Source organism: Dendropsophus ebraccatus, chromosome 9, assembly GCF_027789765.1.
Source record: "Dendropsophus ebraccatus isolate aDenEbr1 chromosome 9, aDenEbr1.pat, whole genome shotgun sequence".
NCBI classification, from domain to species: Eukaryota; Metazoa; Chordata; class Amphibia; order Anura; family Hylidae; genus Dendropsophus; species Dendropsophus ebraccatus.
In genome coordinates this window covers 106,312,183-106,334,478 of record NC_091462.1, presented here as the reverse complement: position 1 = coordinate 106,334,478, position 22,296 = coordinate 106,312,183, and the positions used below count along the sequence as shown (strand labels likewise).

Below are 22,296 nucleotides of genomic sequence, written 5' to 3'. Positions count from 1 at the left end.
TGCAGCCCTCCATGTGGAGACGGCAGGTGCGGCTCCTCCACTGGATGTAACCTCCGCAGGCCTGGGGAACCCAACAAGTCCAGGGGCCTCTCTCCCCAATACTAATACCATTAGCTTCTAGTTACACATACACATCTATGGGAGTGCGGAGGCGACAATGCTCCGGGACACTGCCGAGGACTGTAGAGACCAACGGGTTCTGACCTTGGATAGGCCTGTGGATTCTTGGCTGAATAAGCGGCCAACAGAGAATCCATAGGTGAATCCACTTACCAATCCCCAGCGAACTCAATGCTGACGCTTCTCTGGTGTCCTAGTGGTCTCTGAGCACCTGGCACCAATGATAAGCAGTGAGGTCCCTGATAGGCTGTAGTGGTCATGTGACACACCATGTGGTCATGTGTTGCCACACAAAGTTATTACTATAGTATGGTAAGCAGGGACCGGTAGGAGAACAGAGAAGCGTCAGCACGGCTGCGGCACAGGTCCGGTAAAGTGAGGAAATTGCTCCTTTTTTTTTCCTCCCACATTTCAGATTTTGCTCCAGGAAATCTACAATACATCACACTGTGGGTTCTTATTTCTCCATTAAAGTCAATAGTTAAAACCAGCAACAAATCTGCCACCAAGAGGGAAGATACCCCGGATACAACGGCCAACACATTCCATTATAGTTGGTCAGACCCGCTGATTTCAGCCATCATATCATGTGTATAGGGGTCTCCCGACTCTCCCCTGATATCCAATATGCTCGATCCTTTTGACCTAGGGGAAGTAAGTTGCCCCCAGAGGCATTCAGCAGCAGAATCCTCAGTTTTCTCACACATGCTTGTCTGGGTTGAGCGTTCATATGGGTGAGGGATTGGAAGAAATATCTGTACAGCTAGCGGGATGTCAGCCAACGCCGGCAGAGCAGGAGCAGGGGGTAGGTGTCCAGTTGTATAATGTATGTTGGTTTGTTGTACTATGTTAAAGAAGTCGTTCGGCATAAACTGAACATCTACTATTCTGCCGGGGTGCAGGGGACACAATAATGCTTTGACAACGTCCGCTTATGTGATGTGGAAACAACATGGTGGACAGTGGTCGGCCCGGGAATCGGCAGTTGTTACAGGTAAGAGCAACAGGTAAGTATACCGAAGCATGTCTCCGGCAGAATAGTAGAGCTTCAGTTTATGCCGGACAACCCCTTTAAAGTGTCACTGTCGTTTGGGAAAACTTTTAACATGTCATAGAGACATCATAGAGACACGTCAGAAGTTTTAATCGGTCAGTTCGGGAGAACGGCCGTGGAGAAGACCGTGCTGCAGCGGGGGGAGGGGGAGCGAGGAGGTGTCACGTGACAAAGATGCACTCCTAATATAAGTCTATGGCACAGACTCTTGTCTCACAATGTGGAGAGCGATTGGCTGTGTGTTTCTTCACACCTGTTCAGACCCCCCCCCCCACACCGATTGCGAGTAGGAAGTGTGTGCTAACTAATCTAATTCTATGGCACTGTTGTGGTCACGTACAGAGAAGAGCTCAACCATGTGCTTCTCCCCAATCTTTAGATAGAGCCAAAAAAAGGTGTGTGCTAACACCTAATGTAAATCTATGGGACAGCACAGAGAGCAGGGAGAAGTGCTCAGCCGCATGCTTCTCCCTGCTTATTCTAGCAATCCGTGGGGGTCTGAATACCCAGTCCCCACCAATCAAAACTACTGACATGGCTCTCAGCAAGTGACAGGTATACTTTAAGTAACTCCCAAGTCTCCAGTCCACAATTCCCAGCATGCTCTTCTTATATAGTGACAAGGTCCGATACATGATAAATGATTATAGAACTACTTCCCCCATCGGGACAACTCCTCCGTGTATTGCTGAGCGAACAATCATTAGGATCTATAATCCTCTCCATAAATTGCCGGCCATAACCATTACTCCAAGCAGGAAGGAGGAGGGGGATATTATTTTCCATCTCACAGTAGCCGCGGCCGTATAATTCTACATGCTGACATAGGGGGCTGCCCCAATCACCTGGAGGGGCGACTATACTGCCCCTATATGGGGTGAGCATTGGTAAATCCCCTGCCTTGTGTGCCTGCCCCGCTATTCCCACTAGGGTTTCCCTTCCAGGCCCCTCTCCCTCTTGGCGGCTGCTGTTTCTCAAACCTAAAGGGGGCTCTGGAGTGGACAGCCGCTAATGAAAAACAAATTGTTATATTACCTAGCAAAATAATTTGCAGGAAACCTGAATTAGCTGCGATGGCGGAAAAAAAAAAAAAGGAGTCATATGGAGCAGAGAAAGTGCGAGTTGTGTTTGGAGGAGGAAACTGTGACTGGAGCAGCCTTATAGCACAGGGGCCTTGTCTGCTCCAGGATCACATGTCTGGGATTTGTCATCTGCTGCCCAACTACAACTCCCAGCATGCTAAGCTGCAGAAACTGGAGGCCTATTCTGGACTATCACATGTTCAGTAAAGCAATTTAATATGAAAACATAAAAAAAATTCAAGGTGGTTTGCAAATGTTCTTTATTAAAAATCTCCTACCGTTTTGTGTATGCAGCTCCTACACAGACCTTTGTGTCTCCATGGTTACAGACTACAAAGAAACCCTGTGTAGTCTGATCCTGCAGTTTGTTGTTTCAATGTATCCATAGTAAAAAAAAACAAAAAAAAACAATCAAAAACAATAGAGTTCATTGATAATCAACCGTTTTCCGAGTACAGTTCCTATACAGATCTGTGTGTCTCCATGGTTACAGACTACAAATAAACTCCATGTAGTCTGAACTTTTAATCGGTCAAGGTCTGAGTGTTCAGATCCCAACTGAATCAGGGAGAGGTGTCTCTCGGCTCTGTGTCACATGACTAAGAAGGTCTTGTAATACAAGTCTGCGGGACCAGTTCACTCCCACAGATGTAGCCCTCCCTTTTCTTTACGCTCATTCTAGAGACTGACTGGGGTCTGAACACTCACACGCTGACTAATAAATTATATAGGTACACTTTAAGCAACTTGGCAAAATAGTCCTGGTTAATAAATTGCCCATAGTTATGTGTATATAGCTCCTAAAGTATATAAACCTTTGCGTTTCCATGGTAACAGACTACAGACTCTGTGTTGTCTGATCCTGCTGTTTATTGCTCCAGTGTATCTGCAATACTAAATGTACCATTGCATATAGTCACAATCTATTAATAGCCTACTGTTTTATCTATATAGCTCCTCTGCAGATCTATGCGTCTCCATGGCTACAGACTACAAACAAACCCTGTGCAGTCTGGTCCTGCATTTCTTTGCTCTGATTTATCCACTATATAAAATGAAACAACTTTGCAAACAATCATGATTAATAAATAGCCTATTGTTGGATTTATACAGCTCCTATGCTGACCTATGTGTCTCCATGGCTACAGACTACAAACAAATTATGTAGTCTAAACCTGCAGTCATTTTATACCACTGGCAGCTACACCTCTTTTTATAACCTAGAAGGAACATTAATAACATATAAATGTAAGATCGGACTACACAGGCATGTTTGTAGTCTGTTACCATGGAGACTAATAGAGCTGCACAAGAGATGATGACCCAAACACGACTAGGGATTTTAAAGGGAAACAATCAACATGTTAGAAGTATCTAACCTGCTAATATCTCCCTCTTAGCTTTATCCTTAGTGCCCCATGTGATATAGGGAGATATCAGCAGGTTACATACTGAGGTAAGTTTCTTTTTAAACCAACACTCTATGGAAAGTTGAAAAGTTTTTTGTGGATACGTAAGCGCAAAAAACTGTAGGTATGACTACACAGGCTTTGTTTGTAGTCTGTAGCCATGGAGACACATAGATCTGCGCAGGAGCTGTATACACAAAACAGAATTAGATGTAAAATAAAAGCTATTTAGAATATAACATTCTTCTCTCTCTTGATGGGCAGAACTTAAAGTGCTAGAACTTGTAGAGACAGGGAAGAGATGCTGATATGATATTAAGGGATTGCTAATCGGGCAATTTAATCCCTATTATGCTGCAAAACTACAACTCCCATCATGCTCCGACAGCCTGCAGCAATTGTTCCATTCTATATAATGGTGGTCCCCAAGCTGTCACGCTCCAGCTGTTGCTAAACTATGATTCCCATCATGTCCTGACAACCGAGGGCATGATGGGAGTTGTAGTTTCACAACAGCTGGCGAGTCAAAGGCTGGGAGACACTGATGTAGACCATGTTATTCAATATATGATAAGATGATACATTGTGACGGGTATTAAGATGGTGCAAATGTCCGTAATCTGAAGCAAAGCAGTGAGTGGATCACATGGCGCTGCGGTCGGACTGAATTTTCACACCGCTTTGTGTTCCCGCTATAGCGTACAAATATTTATGGCTGCGCATACACACTGGCTTACAGATGCATACACAAAACCTAGCTGGCTTTGGCATCGCCCCCCCTGTGCCAAGTGCTTAAACTCTATTTCCCCAGAGTCGGCACCTGGTCCCTTGGCAGGCAAAGCCGGCAGCTGCGCGGGCTGGAGACGATTCTGACTCTGTCACAGGGATAAAAGTCTAATGGAAGCCGGCTGGACCGACTTAACCCGCTCACTGCCTTGGGCCAGGATGATGGCCTCTCGCCTTCACCTGGGGGATAGGATCACCTTAATTCATGGGCACTACCATTATTTAAAGGGGGATCCATTGAGATCAATGAGTGTATGGAAACTTTAGACTATGGTATGGATCCGATCACATAGGGAACTGATAACACCGCTTGAACTCTGGGACTGACGCTCCTCCCATTAGATTATGTGACAATGGATTCACCCTTTAACAAGGTTGTCATATATCCTATAGGGGAGTGCGAGGTAATAGAGGAGCGTCCTCTTTTCAGGATCATCACTGCGGTTTCAAAGAGCGTCTCTTGCTCTGGAGGACTTATCCTGACCTGCGTTACACAGACAACTTATTGATACAAATAGACACAGTGTAATACTTCATTTCCCCTGTGGTGGCGCTGTAGGGAAACAGAAAATTTACTACCAGGTTACTCCACTTGTTTATAGCCGATTGCTGATGGTTCCATCACTTTGAGATCAGCTAATTGTTGAAGGACTCTTAAACAATTCTGACAAGTAGAAATTGTCCAAGGTGGAGAACCCCTTTAAGGGTAATTTCTTAAAGTAACACACACAAACTAAAGCCAGTGTTTTTTTAATCAAATGATGAGCCTCACATAAGGGTTGAAATAACACTAAAGAGGGAATCACCATGTCACATTCCCTCTCAGCATCAAACAGCATACGTTTTAACCAGCAGTTGCAAAACTACAACTCCCACCATGCTCTGACAGCTGAAGGCCAAAGGTCGTTAGGGCATGATGGGAGTTACAGTTAGAGAGATACAGGTTGGGGAACACTATCCAAGCCAGATATCGATAACACTAAAGGATGCATGATGGGAATTGTAGTTTTGCAACAGCTAAACAGCCACAGATTCTATGTAGTTCTGGTTGATAGCCAAAGGTTGCCAGGGCATTATGGGAGTTGTAGTTTTGCAACAGGTTCACAGGCACTGGAGGCTGGAGGACTCGGATGTAGAGTGTTCCTTTAATAAAAGCAATTATACATTATATTTATCCAGTACTGATGATTCACACTACGTTTTTGCAATCAGTTTTTTTTTTCATCACTTTTTTGGAAAAAAAACGGATAAAAAAACAGATGTATCCGTTTTGATCCGTTTTTCCATTGACTTCCATTATAAAAAAAGCAGATAAAAACTGATGTTTTTTATTTTTTTTACGGACACAAAAAAACGCAGTCGACCTCATGTGTCTGGTAAAAAAACGGATCCGTTTTGATCACTTTTTTTTTTTATAATGGAAGTCAATGGCAAAACAGACGCACACAAATGGTTTTTTTCAGCTGTGTTTTTTTTTTTCTTGCAAAAAACGGATTGCAAAAATGTAGTGTGAACCCTGCCTAAGTCTGGTAATCTTTTTCCCCCTGAATAGATGCAGGTTTAATTTTTTTTACAATAGTTGAGGATATCAGATCAGCCCAACGTCATCAAATATTGGATTGGTCCTGCCAGATTATAGGAAACCCACATTTCTAAAAAAAAAAAAATAAAAAAATAAAAATTAAAATATTGTTATCCAGGCCTCTACAATTCCAGGCTAAAGTTGGCCGGACTACAAGCTACATGACAGCAATAAGTCTATGGCAGATGTAGCAGAGCTGAACCTGTTACTCCTTTCCTCTACCCACCTTACACATTCTGTTATACAGACTTGTGCTACACGATACCTCAGCTCTGCTACACCTGCATCCGCCATATACATATTATTGCCGCAATGGGTTGGAAATGGTCAAATGGCTCCTGATTTTAATAAAAGGGGGAGGTGGGGGGGTAAAAAAAAAATCCCACAGTCAGACCCGCCACCGCGACTCCAATAACAATTATAAAAAGCGCCATAAAACGTGCATGAAATGTCAATGGAGATCTTCAAGAGTGTGTATTAAATGGCATATCAGCATTAAAGTTTACAGCTTCCTCTGCAGAACAGGAGTCTGTCCATAAAGCCCAGCTGAATGCAGAGACTGTGTGTGAAAGAAGCAGGGTTTTGTTTGAGTGCCAGATCCCCCCTGCGTTACACTGCGCGCTTCTCATGCGGAGCCTCTCCCCGCTGGTGGAATAAATAAGTCCGTAATTGTGAACCGTCAATAAAATAGCAATTAACTCGTGGTTGGACCCGCGTAATTACAAGGTTTTATGGGGGCTTTCTAAATCCTTCTGGCTCCTTGCACGCTGACACTGTGCAGGTAACCTGCAACGCACGCAGCTGACCACTAGAGACCGCCATTCTATGCTGCAGGAGATCAATCTAACAAACTAATGTCCTCCAACGTCTGCAAAATTACAACTCCCATCATGCCCTACAAGTAATGTCCTCCAGCTTCTGCAAAACTACAACTCCCATCATGCCCTACAAGTAATGTCCTCCAGCTTCTGCAAAACTACAACTCCCATCATGCCCTACAAGTAATGTCCTCCAGCTTCTGCAAAAATACAACTCCCATCATGCCCTACAAGTAATGTCCTCCAGCTTCTGCAAAACTACAACTCCCATCATCCCCTACAAGTAATGTCCTCCAGCTTCTGCAAAACTACAACTCCCATCATGCCCTACAAGTAATGTCCTCCAGCTTCTGCAAAACTACAACTCCCATCATGCCCTACAAGTAATGTCCTCCAGCTTCTGCAAAACTACAACTCCCATCATGCCCTACAAGTAATGTCCTCCAGCTTCTGCAAAACTACAACTCCCATCATGCCCTACAAGTAATGTCCTCCAGCTTCTGCAAAACTACAACTCCCATCATGCCCTACAAGTAATGTCCTCCAGCTTCTGCAAAACTACAACTCCCATCATGCCCTACAAGTAATGTCCTCCAGCTTCTGCAAAACTACAACTCCCATCATGCCCTACAAGTAATGTCCTCCAGCTTCTGCAAAACTACAACTCCCATCATGCCCTACAAGTAATGTCCTCCAGCTTCTGCAAAACTACAACTCCCATCATGCCCTACAAGTAATGTCCTCCAGCTTCTGCAAAACTACAACTCCCATCATGCCCTACAAGTAATGTCCTCCAGCTTCTGCAAAACTACAACTCCCATCATGCCCTACAAGTAATGTCCTCCAGCTTCTGCAAAACTACAACTCCCATCATGCCCTACACCTAATGTCCAACTAATTCTGCAAAACTACAACTCCCATCATGCCCTACACCTAATGTCCAACTAATTCTGCAAAACTACAACTCCCATCATGCTTCACACCTAATCAATGTCCTCCAGCCTTTGGCTCTCCAGCTACTGCAAAACTGCAACTCCCATTATTTCTTACACCTAACTAAACTAATGTTACACAAGCTGTGACTCTTCAGCACTAGTAACACTACACAGCTCCACTGAACACTAGCTGGGTTTAGTCTAGGGCAGCTGGAGAGGCAAAGGTTTGGCATCAGTGAGTGTAGTTTGGACTAGGATATGAAGGGGGTTGTAGTCTTACAACATTGGCAGAGGCAGAGGTTGGGGGACACTATTCTACATCACTGCCTAGCTATAACTAAATTTAAAGGAACATTCAAAACAGAAATGATGTACTGTATTTTACTGAAAGAGCTGGAAAATACCGGGAATCTTCCACCAGGATGGTGTCCAGTGTCTAACACATAAAGGGGTACTCTGGAGAAGACATTCTTGTTCAAATTAACGCTCCATAAGACATTGATACATTGGGGCCAACTTACCAAAGTGTTTTCTCCTCTACTGTGTCACCTATTTTCATCTAAATAAAGATTTTCATGGCAGTTTAACAACTTTAACGTCCAATTTGAAGTGAAATGTGTATGACTGTGTCTATGAAAAGATCTTTCATCCGGACTTTACCCATTGTGTATGGTCGGTCACCTTAAAGGGGTACTCGAGAGAAAAAAAACCTGTTTTTAAATCTGTATGTCCAGCAGGAAGTGGTGTATTCTTTCCAGTCTGACACAGAGCAAGAGGTTTTCTGTGGGGATTTGCTGCTGCTCTGGACAGTTCCTGACATGGACAGAGGTGGCAGCAGAGAGCACTGTGTCAGACTGGAAAGAATACACCACTTCCTGCAGGACATACAGCAGCTGTTAAGTACTGGAAGACTTGACTAGAAGAAACTTGCCGGAATACCCCTTTCAGAACGACTCATCCAATAATTAAAAAACGATTTAAAAAATCATATAACCCTGAATATTCAATTCAACTATCCGTGATTATTCATGTGCATTTTGTTGGCAGGGCATGCTGGGAGCTCATTGCCATTGCCATAAAGCGAAGCTCCATATTGCACTTTGGAACCAAATCAGGGGTGCGACAGGAGTGACTGATGATCCTGTATTCCTTTATTAGAAGAGACAGGGCGGACTGGTCCTCTAGCACCTCGCAGCTCCTTCCACCATAGCGTCACATTGTCCGCATTGGCCCATAATCTAGAAGGAAGAGGAGCCAGCGGTGGGCTGGGGATTACACAGCAGCTGATTCTGCCCTCCGTCACATTCCTGCTCGGACCCCAGAGAGATGGATATTTATGTTCCCACTTGGTAAACATAACTGAGGCTTTTCCTAATGAGTGGAGGTTACTGCTGTGGTCAGTGGAGATGAAGGGAGCCAGTGTCAGGCCGGAGCTGGGAGGGCCGGAGCCCACCGCCTGCACACAGCAGGATGTCAGGTAGATTCCTTACTATATGCTATTTAGGAGATGCCGCACACAAGGGGCTCCTTGTCGGGTGCTGTGCCCCATGAGGACTGCGCCAATGTATTGTTATCACTCACAGAGAATATTACTATTGTCCTGTTTGCTGAAAGAAAGCTACATAGAATGGAGAGGTGTGTAATGTATACGGCAGGTAACTTCACCTGTGAGAGACAGAACCTATAGAACATTCCAGATGATCACATATATAATTATTCTGCATTTTACTACATGAAATAAGGATTTGATCACCGACCAACCAGCAGGATATCTGCCTCTCACAGAGCTAGTAGTTTCTCTATAAGAAGCTCCTCCTACTCTGCTCTTATTACCTGTATATACTGCACATGGTGGAGCTTGTTACCTGTATAATAACACCTGTCCACACACTCACTCGCACTCCATCCTCTCCACCATGGCCAAGACCATGCACATGTCTAAGGACACAGGGATAAAACTGCAGACCTGCACAAGGCTGGGATGGGCTACAGGACAATAGGCAAGCAGCTTAGTGAGAAGGCAACAACGGTTGGTGCAAATATTAGAAAATGGAAGAAATAAGATGACTGTGAATTTTCCTAAGTCTGGAGCTTCATGTAAGATCTCGCCTCATTGGGTGAGGATGATTCTGAAAAGGGTCAGGAACAGCCCAGAACTACACAGGAGGACCTGGTCAATGAACTGAAGAGAGCTGGGACCACAGTCTCACAGATTACCATTATTAACACACTTCACAGTCATGGATTATAATCCTGCAGGACAAGAGAGGTCCCTCAGCTCCCACCAGCACAGGTCCAGGCCCATGTTACATCACCAATGACCATCTGGATGATTCAGAGGAGGCGTGAGAGAAGGTCATGTGGTCAGATGAGACCAGAATAGAACTTTATGGAATCAACTCCACCTGCCTTGTTTGGATGAGAACTACCCCAAGAACACAGTCCCAACTATAAAGCATGGGGGGGAAACATCATATTCTGAGGGTTTTTTGCAAAGGAGACAGGATGAGTGCAACATATAGAAGTAAGGATGAATGAGGCCATGTATAGCCATATACAAGAATATAACTACATGTACTATAATACTGCCTCCTATGTACAAGAGTATAACTAGTATAATACTGCTCCTATATACAAGAATATAACAACTATAGTACTGTTCCTATATACAGGAATATAACTACTATAATACTGCGCCTATATACAAGAATATAGCTACTATAATACTGCCCCCTATATACAGGAATATAACTACTATAATACTGCTCCTATATACAGGAATATAACTACTATAATACCGCTATTATATACAGGAATATAACTACTATAATACTGCCCCTATATACAAGAATATAACTACTATAATACTGCTCCTATATACAAGAGTATAACTACTATAATACTGCCTCCTATGTACAAGAATATAACTACTATATACTGCTCCTATATACAAGAATATATAACTACTATAATACTGCTCCTATATACAAAAATATAACTACTATAATACTGATCCTATATACAAGAATATAACTACTATAATACTTCTCCTATATACAAGAATATAACTACTATAATATGGTGAGGGGAGAAACGGTGTCCGGCACTCGCTGATATGGGGCACACTAAATCAGGATAGATAGGACAGGAGGTGCGCAGCTGTCAGCGATGGTGTCCTTACCACTGAGTTGCGGTGCAGAGGCAAAGCAAAGACGAGCATATAACAGTATGGAGAAAAAGAGTCTCGCACTCACCAACTTCAAAGATGCAGGTGGTTTAATTCAGACACATCGGAGCATATGCAGCAGGGAGAGGGAAGGTGGAATGGCAGGTGCGTTCACGGAGGAGCAACAATGTTTCACGCCCACTGAGGCGCTTCGTCGGGCTAGGAACAGCGTGTACGTGAGGGGGAGGTGCATATATACAAGTGAACAATAAAGTTACAAAAGTATCAATAAAGTTACAAATAAGTTACGGTACAAATAGACATGTGGCAAAACATCAAAGGAGGGTATTGAGGTCGTTCCTCTCATTGAGGCCACAAGGTCCCGTGGCGTCCAAACGTAAAATCCACAACGTCTCGCGTTTGAGAAGGAGCTTAAGCCTATCCATGCCTGTGGTCGGGGGGTTAACCCTTTCAAGGCCGATAAAGCGGAGTAGCTTTGTGTCCCCAGAGTGTGCGGATCGTACGTGTTCTATTAGCCGTGGCACTCCCCTACCCGTGCGCACAGAGTACATATGCTCTTTAAACCTAGTCCAGAGGGGACGTTTGGTTTTACCTACATAGTACCTGTGGCACGGGCAGAGGATGGCATAGATAACGTGAGTGGTCCTGCACGTGATAAAATCCCGGATGAAGCAGTCTTTACCCCCTAAGTTGATGAAGGTGAGACACAGCATCTGGGGGCAATATTGGCAAGTACCACACCGCTTATTGCCTTCCGGCAAACAGCGGTCGAGCCAGTTCCCTGGTCTAGTGGCCTGACCTTCTTTGAGGGCATCTGCTATGGTTCTGTTTTTCCTAAAGGTGATAAGTGGCTTGCGATCCGCCACCGTTTTCAGGTCGCTGTCCTGCTGCAGTAGAAACCAGTGGTTTTTTATGATCTTCATCACAGTGTCATTAATGTTACTATTTTGTAATGCAAATGTAAATCTTTTTGTGTCTGCACTGAAGGTTTTTTTGGAGTGAGCGCTGGATCTAGAACGGATGAGGGAAGATCTATGACGGGCATTAGCCTTAGTGAGGGCCTCATCCACTAAAGGTCTGGGGTATCCCCTATCTAGTAGACGTGATTTCAAAGCTGCAGCCTGATGCTGGAAGCCCTTCTCGGTATTATTAATACGTTTAAGGCGCAGCATCTGACTGAACGGTATGGAACTTTTCACTTGAAGGGGATGAGAGCTACTAAAATGGAGGAGTGAATTAGCGGCCGTTTTTTTACGGAACACTGATGTGTGGAGACCCTGAGTCGTGGCCTTAACCAAAACATCCAAAAACTCAAGGGAAAAACCACCGAAACATGAAGTAAAAATCATATTACATGTGTTTTTCTCATTCAAAAAAGTGACAAATTCATTAAATTTAGCAGCTGTATCCTTCCATATCACAAAAATATCATCAACATAACGATGGAATGAAACGATATCTGTGATAAAGGGATTACATGGTGCAAAAATGAAATCCAACTCAAATTGTGCCAGGAAGAGATTGGCGTACGTGCAGGAGACCGGCGTGCCCATCGCAGTGCCGGTCTCCTGCCGATACCAATCTCCCCTGTATGTGAAACAATTATTGCCAAGTACAGCCGGGTGTGGAGGCTGTCGATCGTGTCCTCGGTCGCCTGGATAAGTCACCTGTCTTTAGACGTTTTGTTCGGGACTCTTTATTATTTGTACTTGGCAATAATTGTTTCACATACAGGGGAGATTGGTATCGGCAGGAGACCGGCACTGCGATGGGCACGCCGGTCTCCTGCACGTACGCCAATCTCTTCCTGGCACAATTTGAGTTGGATTTCATTTTTGCACCATGTAATCCCTTTATCACAGATATCGTTTCATTCCATCGTTATGTTGATGATATTTTTGTGATATGGAAGGATACAGCTGCTAAATTTAATGAATTTGTCACTTTTTTGAATGAGAAAAACACATGTAATATGATTTTTACTTCATGTTTCGGTGGTTTTTCCCTTGAGTTTTTGGATGTTTTGGTTAAGGCCACGACTCAGGGTCTCCACACATCAGTGTTCCGTAAAAAAACGGCCGCTAATTCACTCCTCCATTTTAGTAGCTCTCATCCCCTTCAAGTGAAAAGTTCCATACCGTTCAGTCAGATGCTGCGCCTTAAACGTATTAATAATACCGAGAAGGGCTTCCAGCATCAGGCTGCAGCTTTGAAATCACGTCTACTAGATAGGGGATACCCCAGACCTTTAGTGGATGAGGCCCTCACTAAGGCTAATGCCCGTCATAGATCTTCCCTCATCCGTTCTAGATCCAGCGCTCACTCCAAAAAAACCTTCAGTGCAGACACAAAAAGATTTACATTTGCATTACAAAATAGTAACATTAATGACACTGTGATGAAGATCATAAAAAACCACTGGTTTCTACTGCAGCAGGACAACGACCTGAAAACGGTGGCGGATCGCAAGCCACTTATCACCTTTAGGAAAAACAGAACCATAGCAGATGCCCTCAAAGAAGGTCAGGCCACTAGACCAGGGAACTGGCTCGACCGCTGTTTGCCGGAAGGCAATAAGCGGTGTGGTACTTGCCAATATTGCCCCCAGATGCTGTGTCTCACCTTCATCAACTTAGGGGGTAAAGACTGCTTCATCCGGGATTTTATCACGTGCAGGACCACTCACGTTATCTATGCCATCCTCTGCCCGTGCCACAGGTACTATGTAGGTAAAACCAAACGTCCCCTCTGGACTAGGTTTAAAGAGCATATGTACTCTGTGCGCACGGGTAGGGGAGTGCCACGGCTAATAGAACACGTACGATCCGCACACTCTGGGGACACAAAGCTACTCCGCTTTATCGGCCTTGAAAGGGTTAACCCCCCGACCACAGGCATGGATAGGCTTAAGCTCCTTCTCAAACGCGAGACGTTGTGGATTTTACGTTTGGACGCCACGGGACCTTGTGGCCTCAATGAGAGGAACGACCTCAATACCCTCCTTTGATGTTTTGCCACATGTCTATTTGTACCGTAACTTATTTGTAACTTTATTGATACTTTTGTAACTTTATTGTTCACTTGTATATATGCACCTCCCCCTCACGTACACGCTGTTCCTAGCCCGACGAAGCGCCTCAGTGGGCGTGAAACATTGTTGCTCCTCCGTGAACGCACCTGCCATTCCACCTTCCCTCTCCCTGCTGCATATGCTCCGATGTGTCTGAATTAAACCACCTGCATCTTTGAAGTTGGTGAGTGCGAGACTCTTTTTCTCCATACTGTTATAACTACTATAATACTGCTCCTGAAGAAGCCCGGTGTGGTGAAACGTACGTAGGGACGTGTGTGACCCACATAGGATTGATGGGTGAGTGACAATACGGTTTATGATCATTTGTGCTCTGTCTTATGCCATACGATTGCTAGGATAGCGGGTTACTTTGAGACAGGACACATTTTTGTAGTTCATTTTAATTTCTCCTATCACCCATTTATCTTATGCTGTGGTCTACCTTTTTACATTTATGGTATTTGGTTATTTTTTTAAAATACGTTTTAATGATATTTTATGTGAAATTTCTATCATGTTATGAACATAACTGTGATTAATAAATTTTATAGTGCTTCAGAATTTATGCCCATGGTCCTTTTTGTATTCATCTGCTCCTATATACAAGAATATAACTACTATAATACTGCTCTTATATACAAGAATATAACTACTATAATACTGCTCCTATATACCAGAATATAACTACTATAATACTGCTCCTATATACAAGAATATAACTACTACTATAATACTGCTCCTATATACCAGAATATAACTACTATAATACTGCTCCTATATACAAGAATATATAACTACTATAATACTGCTCCTATATACAAAAATATAACTACTATAATACTGCTTCCTATATACAGGAATATAACTACTATAATACTGCTCTTATATACAAGAATATAACTACTATAATACTGCTCCTATATACAAGAATATAACTACTATAATACTGCCCCCTATATACAGGAATATAACTACTATAATACTGCTCCTAAATACAAGAATATAACTGCTATAATACTGCCTCCTATATGCAGGAATATAACTACTATAATACTGCTCCTATACAAGAATATAACTACTATAACACTGCTTCTCTATACAAGAATATAACTACTATAATACTGCCCCCTATATACAAGAATATAACTACTATAACACTGCTTCCTATATACAGGAATATAACTACTATAATACTGCTCCTATATACAAGAATATAACTACTATAATACTGCCCCCTGTATACAAGAATATAACTACTATAATATTGTTCCTATATACAAGAATATAACTGCTATAATACTGCTCCTATATACAAGAATATACTATAATACTGCTCCAATATACAAGAATATTACTATAATACTGCTCCTATATACAGGAATATAACTACTATAATACTGCTCCTATATACAAGAATATATCTACTATAATACTGCTCCTATATACAAGAATATAACTACTATAATACTGCTCCTATATACAAGAATATAACTACTATAATACTGCTCATATATACAAGAATATAACTACTATAATACTGCTCCCTATATACAAGAATATAACTACTATAATACTGCTCCTATATACAAGAATATAACTACTATAATACTGCTCCTATATACAGGAATATAACTACTATAATACTGCTCCTATATACAAAAATATAATTACTATAATACTGCTCCTATATACAAGAATATAACTACTATAATACTGCCTCCTATATACAAGAATATAACTACTATAATACTGCTCCTATATACAAGAATATAACTACTATAATACTGCCCCCTATGTATACACATGTAATTACTATAATACTGCCCCCTATGTATACGTACATAATTACTATAATACTGCCCCCTCACCTGGAAGAGCACTTGCAGGATTCCATTGACAATACACAGGCGTCTGCCCATGAATATGAAGAACGGGACGACAAGTTCGATGAAGTGATTGACCAAGGTCTCAAACTGGTGGAAGCCCTCGGGGTTGCGGTGCATGTAGTAGGCCAAAGGGTTTGGCACAGGCTGAGTCTGCAATGAGAAAAGTAGAGGCAATAAATGAGAGTTGGCCGCCATGGCTCCTGGAGAGGTGATACAGAAATTAGCACAACATGGCTGCTCCCACCTCCCTCCTCGGCCGGCTGCTGGGATGGGGTTACATAAGGATGTGGGATTTAAGGAGCTTCCAGGCGGAGAAGGCCTCATGTAATTGAATCAGACATAACATCTTTAAATTATTTGTAGCGGAATCAGGGAAGGATAAAGCGAGAGGCAGAGAATTATGTACAAAGCATGGGGGACAAAAATACAGAGCGGCCATAGAAGATATACATGTGTGTATACAGATATTATAAGGTTACTGACCCCAAGGCAGGAGTCGGGGGCATCCCGGGCTGGGTACATGTCAGCCTCCTGGATTACCAATTAATAGCAAACACAATGCCACTGGATCACCAGGGATTATACAATGCCACTGGATCACCAGGGATTATACAATGCCACTGGATCACCGGGGATTATACAATGCCACTGGATCACGGGGATTATACAATGCCACCGGATCACCAGGGATTATACAATGCCACCGGATCACCAGGGATTATACAATGCCACCGGATCACCAGGGATTATACAATGCCACCGGATCACCAGGGATTATACAATGCCACTGGATCACCAGGGATTATACAAGGCCACTAATCAGCAGGGATTATACAAGGCCACTGGATCACCAGGGATTATACAATGCCACAGGATCACCAGGGATTATACAATGCCACTGGATCACCAGGGATTATACAATGCCACTGGATCACCGGGGATTATACAATGCCACCGGATCACCAGGGATTAAACAAGGCCACTAATCACCAGGGATTATACAATGCCACTGGATCACCAGGGATTATACAATGCCACTGGATCACCAGGGATTACACAATGTTACTGGATCACCAGGGATTAAACAAGGCCACTAATCAACAGGGATTATACAAGGCCACTGGATCACCAGGGATTATACAATGCCACTGGATCACCAGGGATTACACAATGTAACTGGATCACCAGGGATTATACAAGGCCACTTAAGTCACTAGATCACCAGGAACTGCACAATCTCAAAGGGTCAGGAGGAACACCAACATCAACCTGCAAGGAATAAACATGTTACGCATAGCTTCTTATAAAATCCTTGGGAAGAAACTGCAACCTTTGGGGGAAACAGAGATGGTCACTAGGTCTCCAGCTCACCAGGACACAACAGATACAATGTCCCAGGGTGTCCTGTGACGGTCCGCTGCAACATGGAGGTCAGTAAAGTATAAAAACTGGTGCTTATAACTGTGTACACGCTATATAATAGATAAGCCAAGCTATAAAGCAGAGAGTGCCCCCACCCTGCCAGGACATATAGTGTTGGCGCTGAGTAGAGGGGTAGTCTCTCTCGCTTCCTCTCGCTGCCAGATCTGCTATTGTTTTTATTTTATGAGTAGAACTGGAAAGCATCAGCTTCTCCCCAGATAGATGGCGGGGATACATCCACACTCCCACCCCCCTGTGGACTGGACGCTGCATCCCTCTATCCTTCCTCTGTCAGTGGAGAGGAGGATGGGTGTTAGAGGGGGCGCCAAGCTGGTGCCGGGTGGGAGCGAGAGGACACAGGGAGAGGCTGCGGTTTTGATATTTTCCGGTTCAGCACAGTGCCCTCTCAGGGGGGAAGAAATGTTCATCTTAACCCTTCATCATCATCGCCGGAAACAAAAAAAGCCCCGCTTTATATATGAACTCATCAGCTGCTGGGCTGCACATCGAGGAGTTAACTCCGCCACATCATTTACTAGTAAATATTGTTTTAGAAAATGAAGAAGAAACATCTCTGGCATGTAAGGTCTTCATTAAAGTGGGAAGGGGTCCGAAGATCACAGAACAGGCCCAAAGAAAACAGAAGAGGCGGTGATCGGCCATAGGCTGGCGTAATGCTCAGACCTACACGAAGTGGGAATGCTGGGGAGATAGCGATGGCGGATCTAAGGCCTTAACATCAGAAAACACAGGATTTACCCATCAATGGAAGCCGAAAAATGTACAAGTTGCTAATGAACTCACTGTGATTAAAGGGGTAGTGCGGCGGTAAAAAATTATTCACAGAATAACACACATTACAAAGTTATACAACTTTGTAATGTATGTTATGTCTGTGAATGGCCCCCTTCCCCGTGTCCCCCCCCCCCCACCCGTGTACCCGGAAGTGTAGTGCATTATACATTACCTGATGCGTGTCGCGCCTGTCCGCCATCTTGTGCCAAACGTCATCTTCAGCCGGCCGGCCCGAACACCTCCGATCTTCCCGAGTGCCGGCTGCCTTCTGCCGCGTCATCAGCTGCTCAGCCACGATTGGCTGAGCATAACTGTGCTCAGAAAGATCGGAGGTGTCCAGGTCGGCCGGCCGAAGATGACGTTTGGCACAAGATGGCGGACGCGTGTCAGCACAGATCAGATATGTATAATGCACTACACTTCCGGGTACATGGGTGGGGATGGTGGGACACAGGGAAGGGGGCCATTCACAGACATAACATACATTACAAAGTTGTATAACTTTGTAATGTGTGTTATTCTGTGAATAATTTTTTACCGCCGCACTACCCCTTTAACCCTCCCAAGAAGTTACAATGTTGCATATAAAGAGTGCCAAGGACGTGTTTACATCAGCCTGTCTCAGGAGGGTGGGGGGAGGAGGGGAAGACAGAGAGAAAAGCTCATACACAAATTTTTGTGTTTTCAGCAGAAAGCAGCAGCTCAGAACTGGGGGAAGGAGACTAGAGAGAATAGAAGGAATTGTTAGCAGCAACATATCAAAAGCTATATTTGAGTGGAATACCCCTTTAAATTGATGGAGGCAATTAAAGGGGTATTCCTATCCTGACTTGTTACCCCCTATCCATACTGCAGTGATCGGAAATGTTTGTCAGCTACATAGAGAATGAAGTACAGGCTGGGGTGGCAATGCAGGTGCGGTGAGCACTGCAGGAACGGTTGTGAGACCAGGGACAAACATTGATGTGTAGATAACGGGTCAGAGCATCGCCAGAGCGACCGGTCCTGTGGGGTGTTCCTCTATGTAGTGGTTAGTATCAACCAAAAACACTACCGGGAAGGATAACCGGAGATCAGGGACACAGTCATGGGGCCCAAGGCTCATTGATGTGTAGGGAGTAAAGGCTAGCCCATTTACTTTCCTCCCACAGAGAAGCTGCTGTAAAGCAAACCGCCGAAAAGGTTCCTGTTATGATAGAAAAGACACCAATCACACAGGACATTGTGTATAGGCGCCACAGACTGCTCAGAGTCCATACTGATTTCTCTCCATTGCCAAAAGTGTAAAAAGGGGTATGGTCTGATGGGAGACAAATTACATTATATGGACGCCAGGTGTGTGTGTCACTTACCTAAGGAGAGAGATGGCACCTGGATGCTCTATGGGAAGAAGACAGGATGGCGGCTGTAGTGAGATGGGCAATGCTCTGCTGGACACCTTGTGTCCTGGCATCATGTGGATGTTACTGTGACACCGACCACCTACCTAACCATTGTACACAGCAAGCCACACCATCATGGCAGCAGGACCCCTAATGTTTGTAATGGATAATGCTCCAAGGGCCACACTGCAGACATTGTTCAGGAGAAAGAGATCAAGGAGGTGACTCCAGACTCCCCAGATCTCATTCTAATTGATTCATCTGTGGGATGTGCTAGAGAAACAAGTCCCATCCATGGAGGCCGCACCTCACACCTTACAGGATGCTGATACCACAGGAGACATCACAGGGATATGGGGTCCTCACACCTTACAGGATGCTGATACCACAGGAGACATCACAGGGATATGGGGTCCTCACCTCACACCTTACAGGATGCTGATACCACAGGAGACATCACAGGGATATGGGGTCCTCACCTCACACCTTACAGGATGCTGATACCACAGGAGACATCACAGGGAGATGGGGTCCTCACACCTTACAGGATGCTGATACCACAGGAGACATCACAGGGATATGGGGTCCTCACACCTTACAGGATGCTGATACCACAGGAGACATCACAGGGAGATGGGGTCCTCACACCTTACAGGATGCTGATACCACAGGAGACATCACAGGGATATGGGGTCCGCACCTCACACCTTACAGGATGCTGATACCACAGGAGACTTCACAGGGATATGGGGTCCTCACACCTTACAGGATGCTGATACCACAGGAGACATCACAGGGATATGGGGTCCTCACACCTTACAGGATGCTGATACCACAGGAGACATCACAGGGAGATGGGGTCCTCACACCTTACAGGATGCTGATACCACAGGAGACATCACAGGGATATGGGGTCCGCACCTCACACCTTACAGGATGCTGATACCACAGGAGACATCACAGGGATATGGGGTCCTCACACCTTACAGGATGCTGATACCACAGGAGACATCACAGGGATATGGGGTCCTCACACCTTACAGGATGCTGATACCACAGGAGACATCACAGGGATATGGGGTCCTCACACCTTACAGGATGCTGATACCACAGGAGACATCACAGGGATATGGGGTCCTCACACCTTACAGGATGCTGATACCACAGGAGACATCACAGGGATATGGGGTCCTCACACCTTACAGGATGCTGATACCACAGGAGACATCACAGGGATATGGGGTCCTCACACCTTACAGGATGCTGATACCACAGGAGACATCACAGGGAGATGGGGTCCTCACACCTTACAGGATGCTGATACCACAGGAGACATCACAGGGATATGGGGTCCGCACCTCACACCTTACAGGATGCTGATACCACAGGAGACATCACAGGGATATGGGGTCCTCACCTCACACCTTACAGGATGCTGATACCACAGGAGACATCACAGGGATATGGGGTCCGCACCTCACACCTTACAGGATGCTGATACCACAGGAGACATCACAGGGATATGAGGTCCTCACACCTTACAGGACGCTGATACCATAGGGGACATCACAGGGATATGGGGTCCTCACCTCACACCTTACAGGATGCTGATACCACAGGAGACATCACAGGGATATTGGGTCCGCACCTCACACCTTACAGGATGCTGATACCACAGGAGACATCACAGGGATATGGGGTCCTCACACCTTACAGGACGCTGATACCATAGGGGACATCACAGGGATATGGGGTCCTCACCTCACACCTTACAGGATGCTGATACCACAGGAGACATCACAGGGATATGGGGTCCGCACCTCACACCTTACAGGACGCTGATACCACAGGAGACATCACAGGGATATGGGGTCCTCACACCTTACAGGATGCTGATACCACAGGACACATCACAGGGATATGGGGTCCTCACACCTTACAGGATGCTGATACCACAGGAGACATCACAGGGATATGAGGTCCTCACACCTTACAGGATACTGATAGCACAGGAGACATCACAGGGATATAGGGTCCGCACCCCACATCTTACAGGATGCTGATACCACAAGGGACATCACAGGGATATGGGGTCCTCACACCTTACAGGATGCTGATACCACAGGGGACATCACAGGGATATGGGGTCCGCACCTCACACCTTACAGGATGCTGATACCACAGGAGACATCACAGGGATATGGGGTCCTCACACCTTACAGGATGCTGATACCACAGGGGACATCACAGGGATATGGGGTCCGCACCTCACACCTTACAGGATGCTGATACCACAGGAGACATCACAGGGATATGGGGTCCTCACACCTTACAGGATGCTGATACCACAGGAGACATCACAGGGATATGGGGTCCACCCACCTTACAGGATGCTGATACCACAGGAGACATCACAGGGATATGGGGTCCTCACACCTTACAGGATGCTGATACCACAGGAGACATCACAGGGATGTGGGGTCCAGGCCTTGATGGGTCCATATGATAATAAGCGACATAATATAAGGCAGATAGTATAGTAGGCTGAGCGGTATAGATGTGACAATATAGAGTAACACTGCTCACATATTGGATACAAGCAACAAGTTCCCCAGTTATTGTCCTTGATATCATAAACCGCCACTTTATCTGCACAAAACTAGAGATGCCAAACACCGCTAGAATCGCCATTTATTATCCTAAATAGATAGGATACCAGTGTAAATACATAACACCATAGCGATGATAAAAGCCCTCGCAAAAAC

The 22,296-nt window shown here is 44.7% G+C and overlaps 1 protein-coding gene across 2 annotated transcripts in view; it reads right to left on the bottom strand.

Annotated features, from left to right (window-relative positions):
- LMF1 (lipase maturation factor 1) overlaps positions 1-22,296 on the bottom strand; it is a 192,355-nt gene that overhangs the window by 48,220 nt on the left and 121,839 nt on the right. For both annotated transcript variants that reach the window (XM_069982140.1, XM_069982139.1), the window contains one exon: positions 15,915-16,082. In XM_069982140.1, the coding sequence (XP_069838241.1) occupies positions 15,915-16,082 (168 nt within the window). The remainder of the gene's footprint in view (positions 1-15,914; positions 16,083-22,296) is intronic.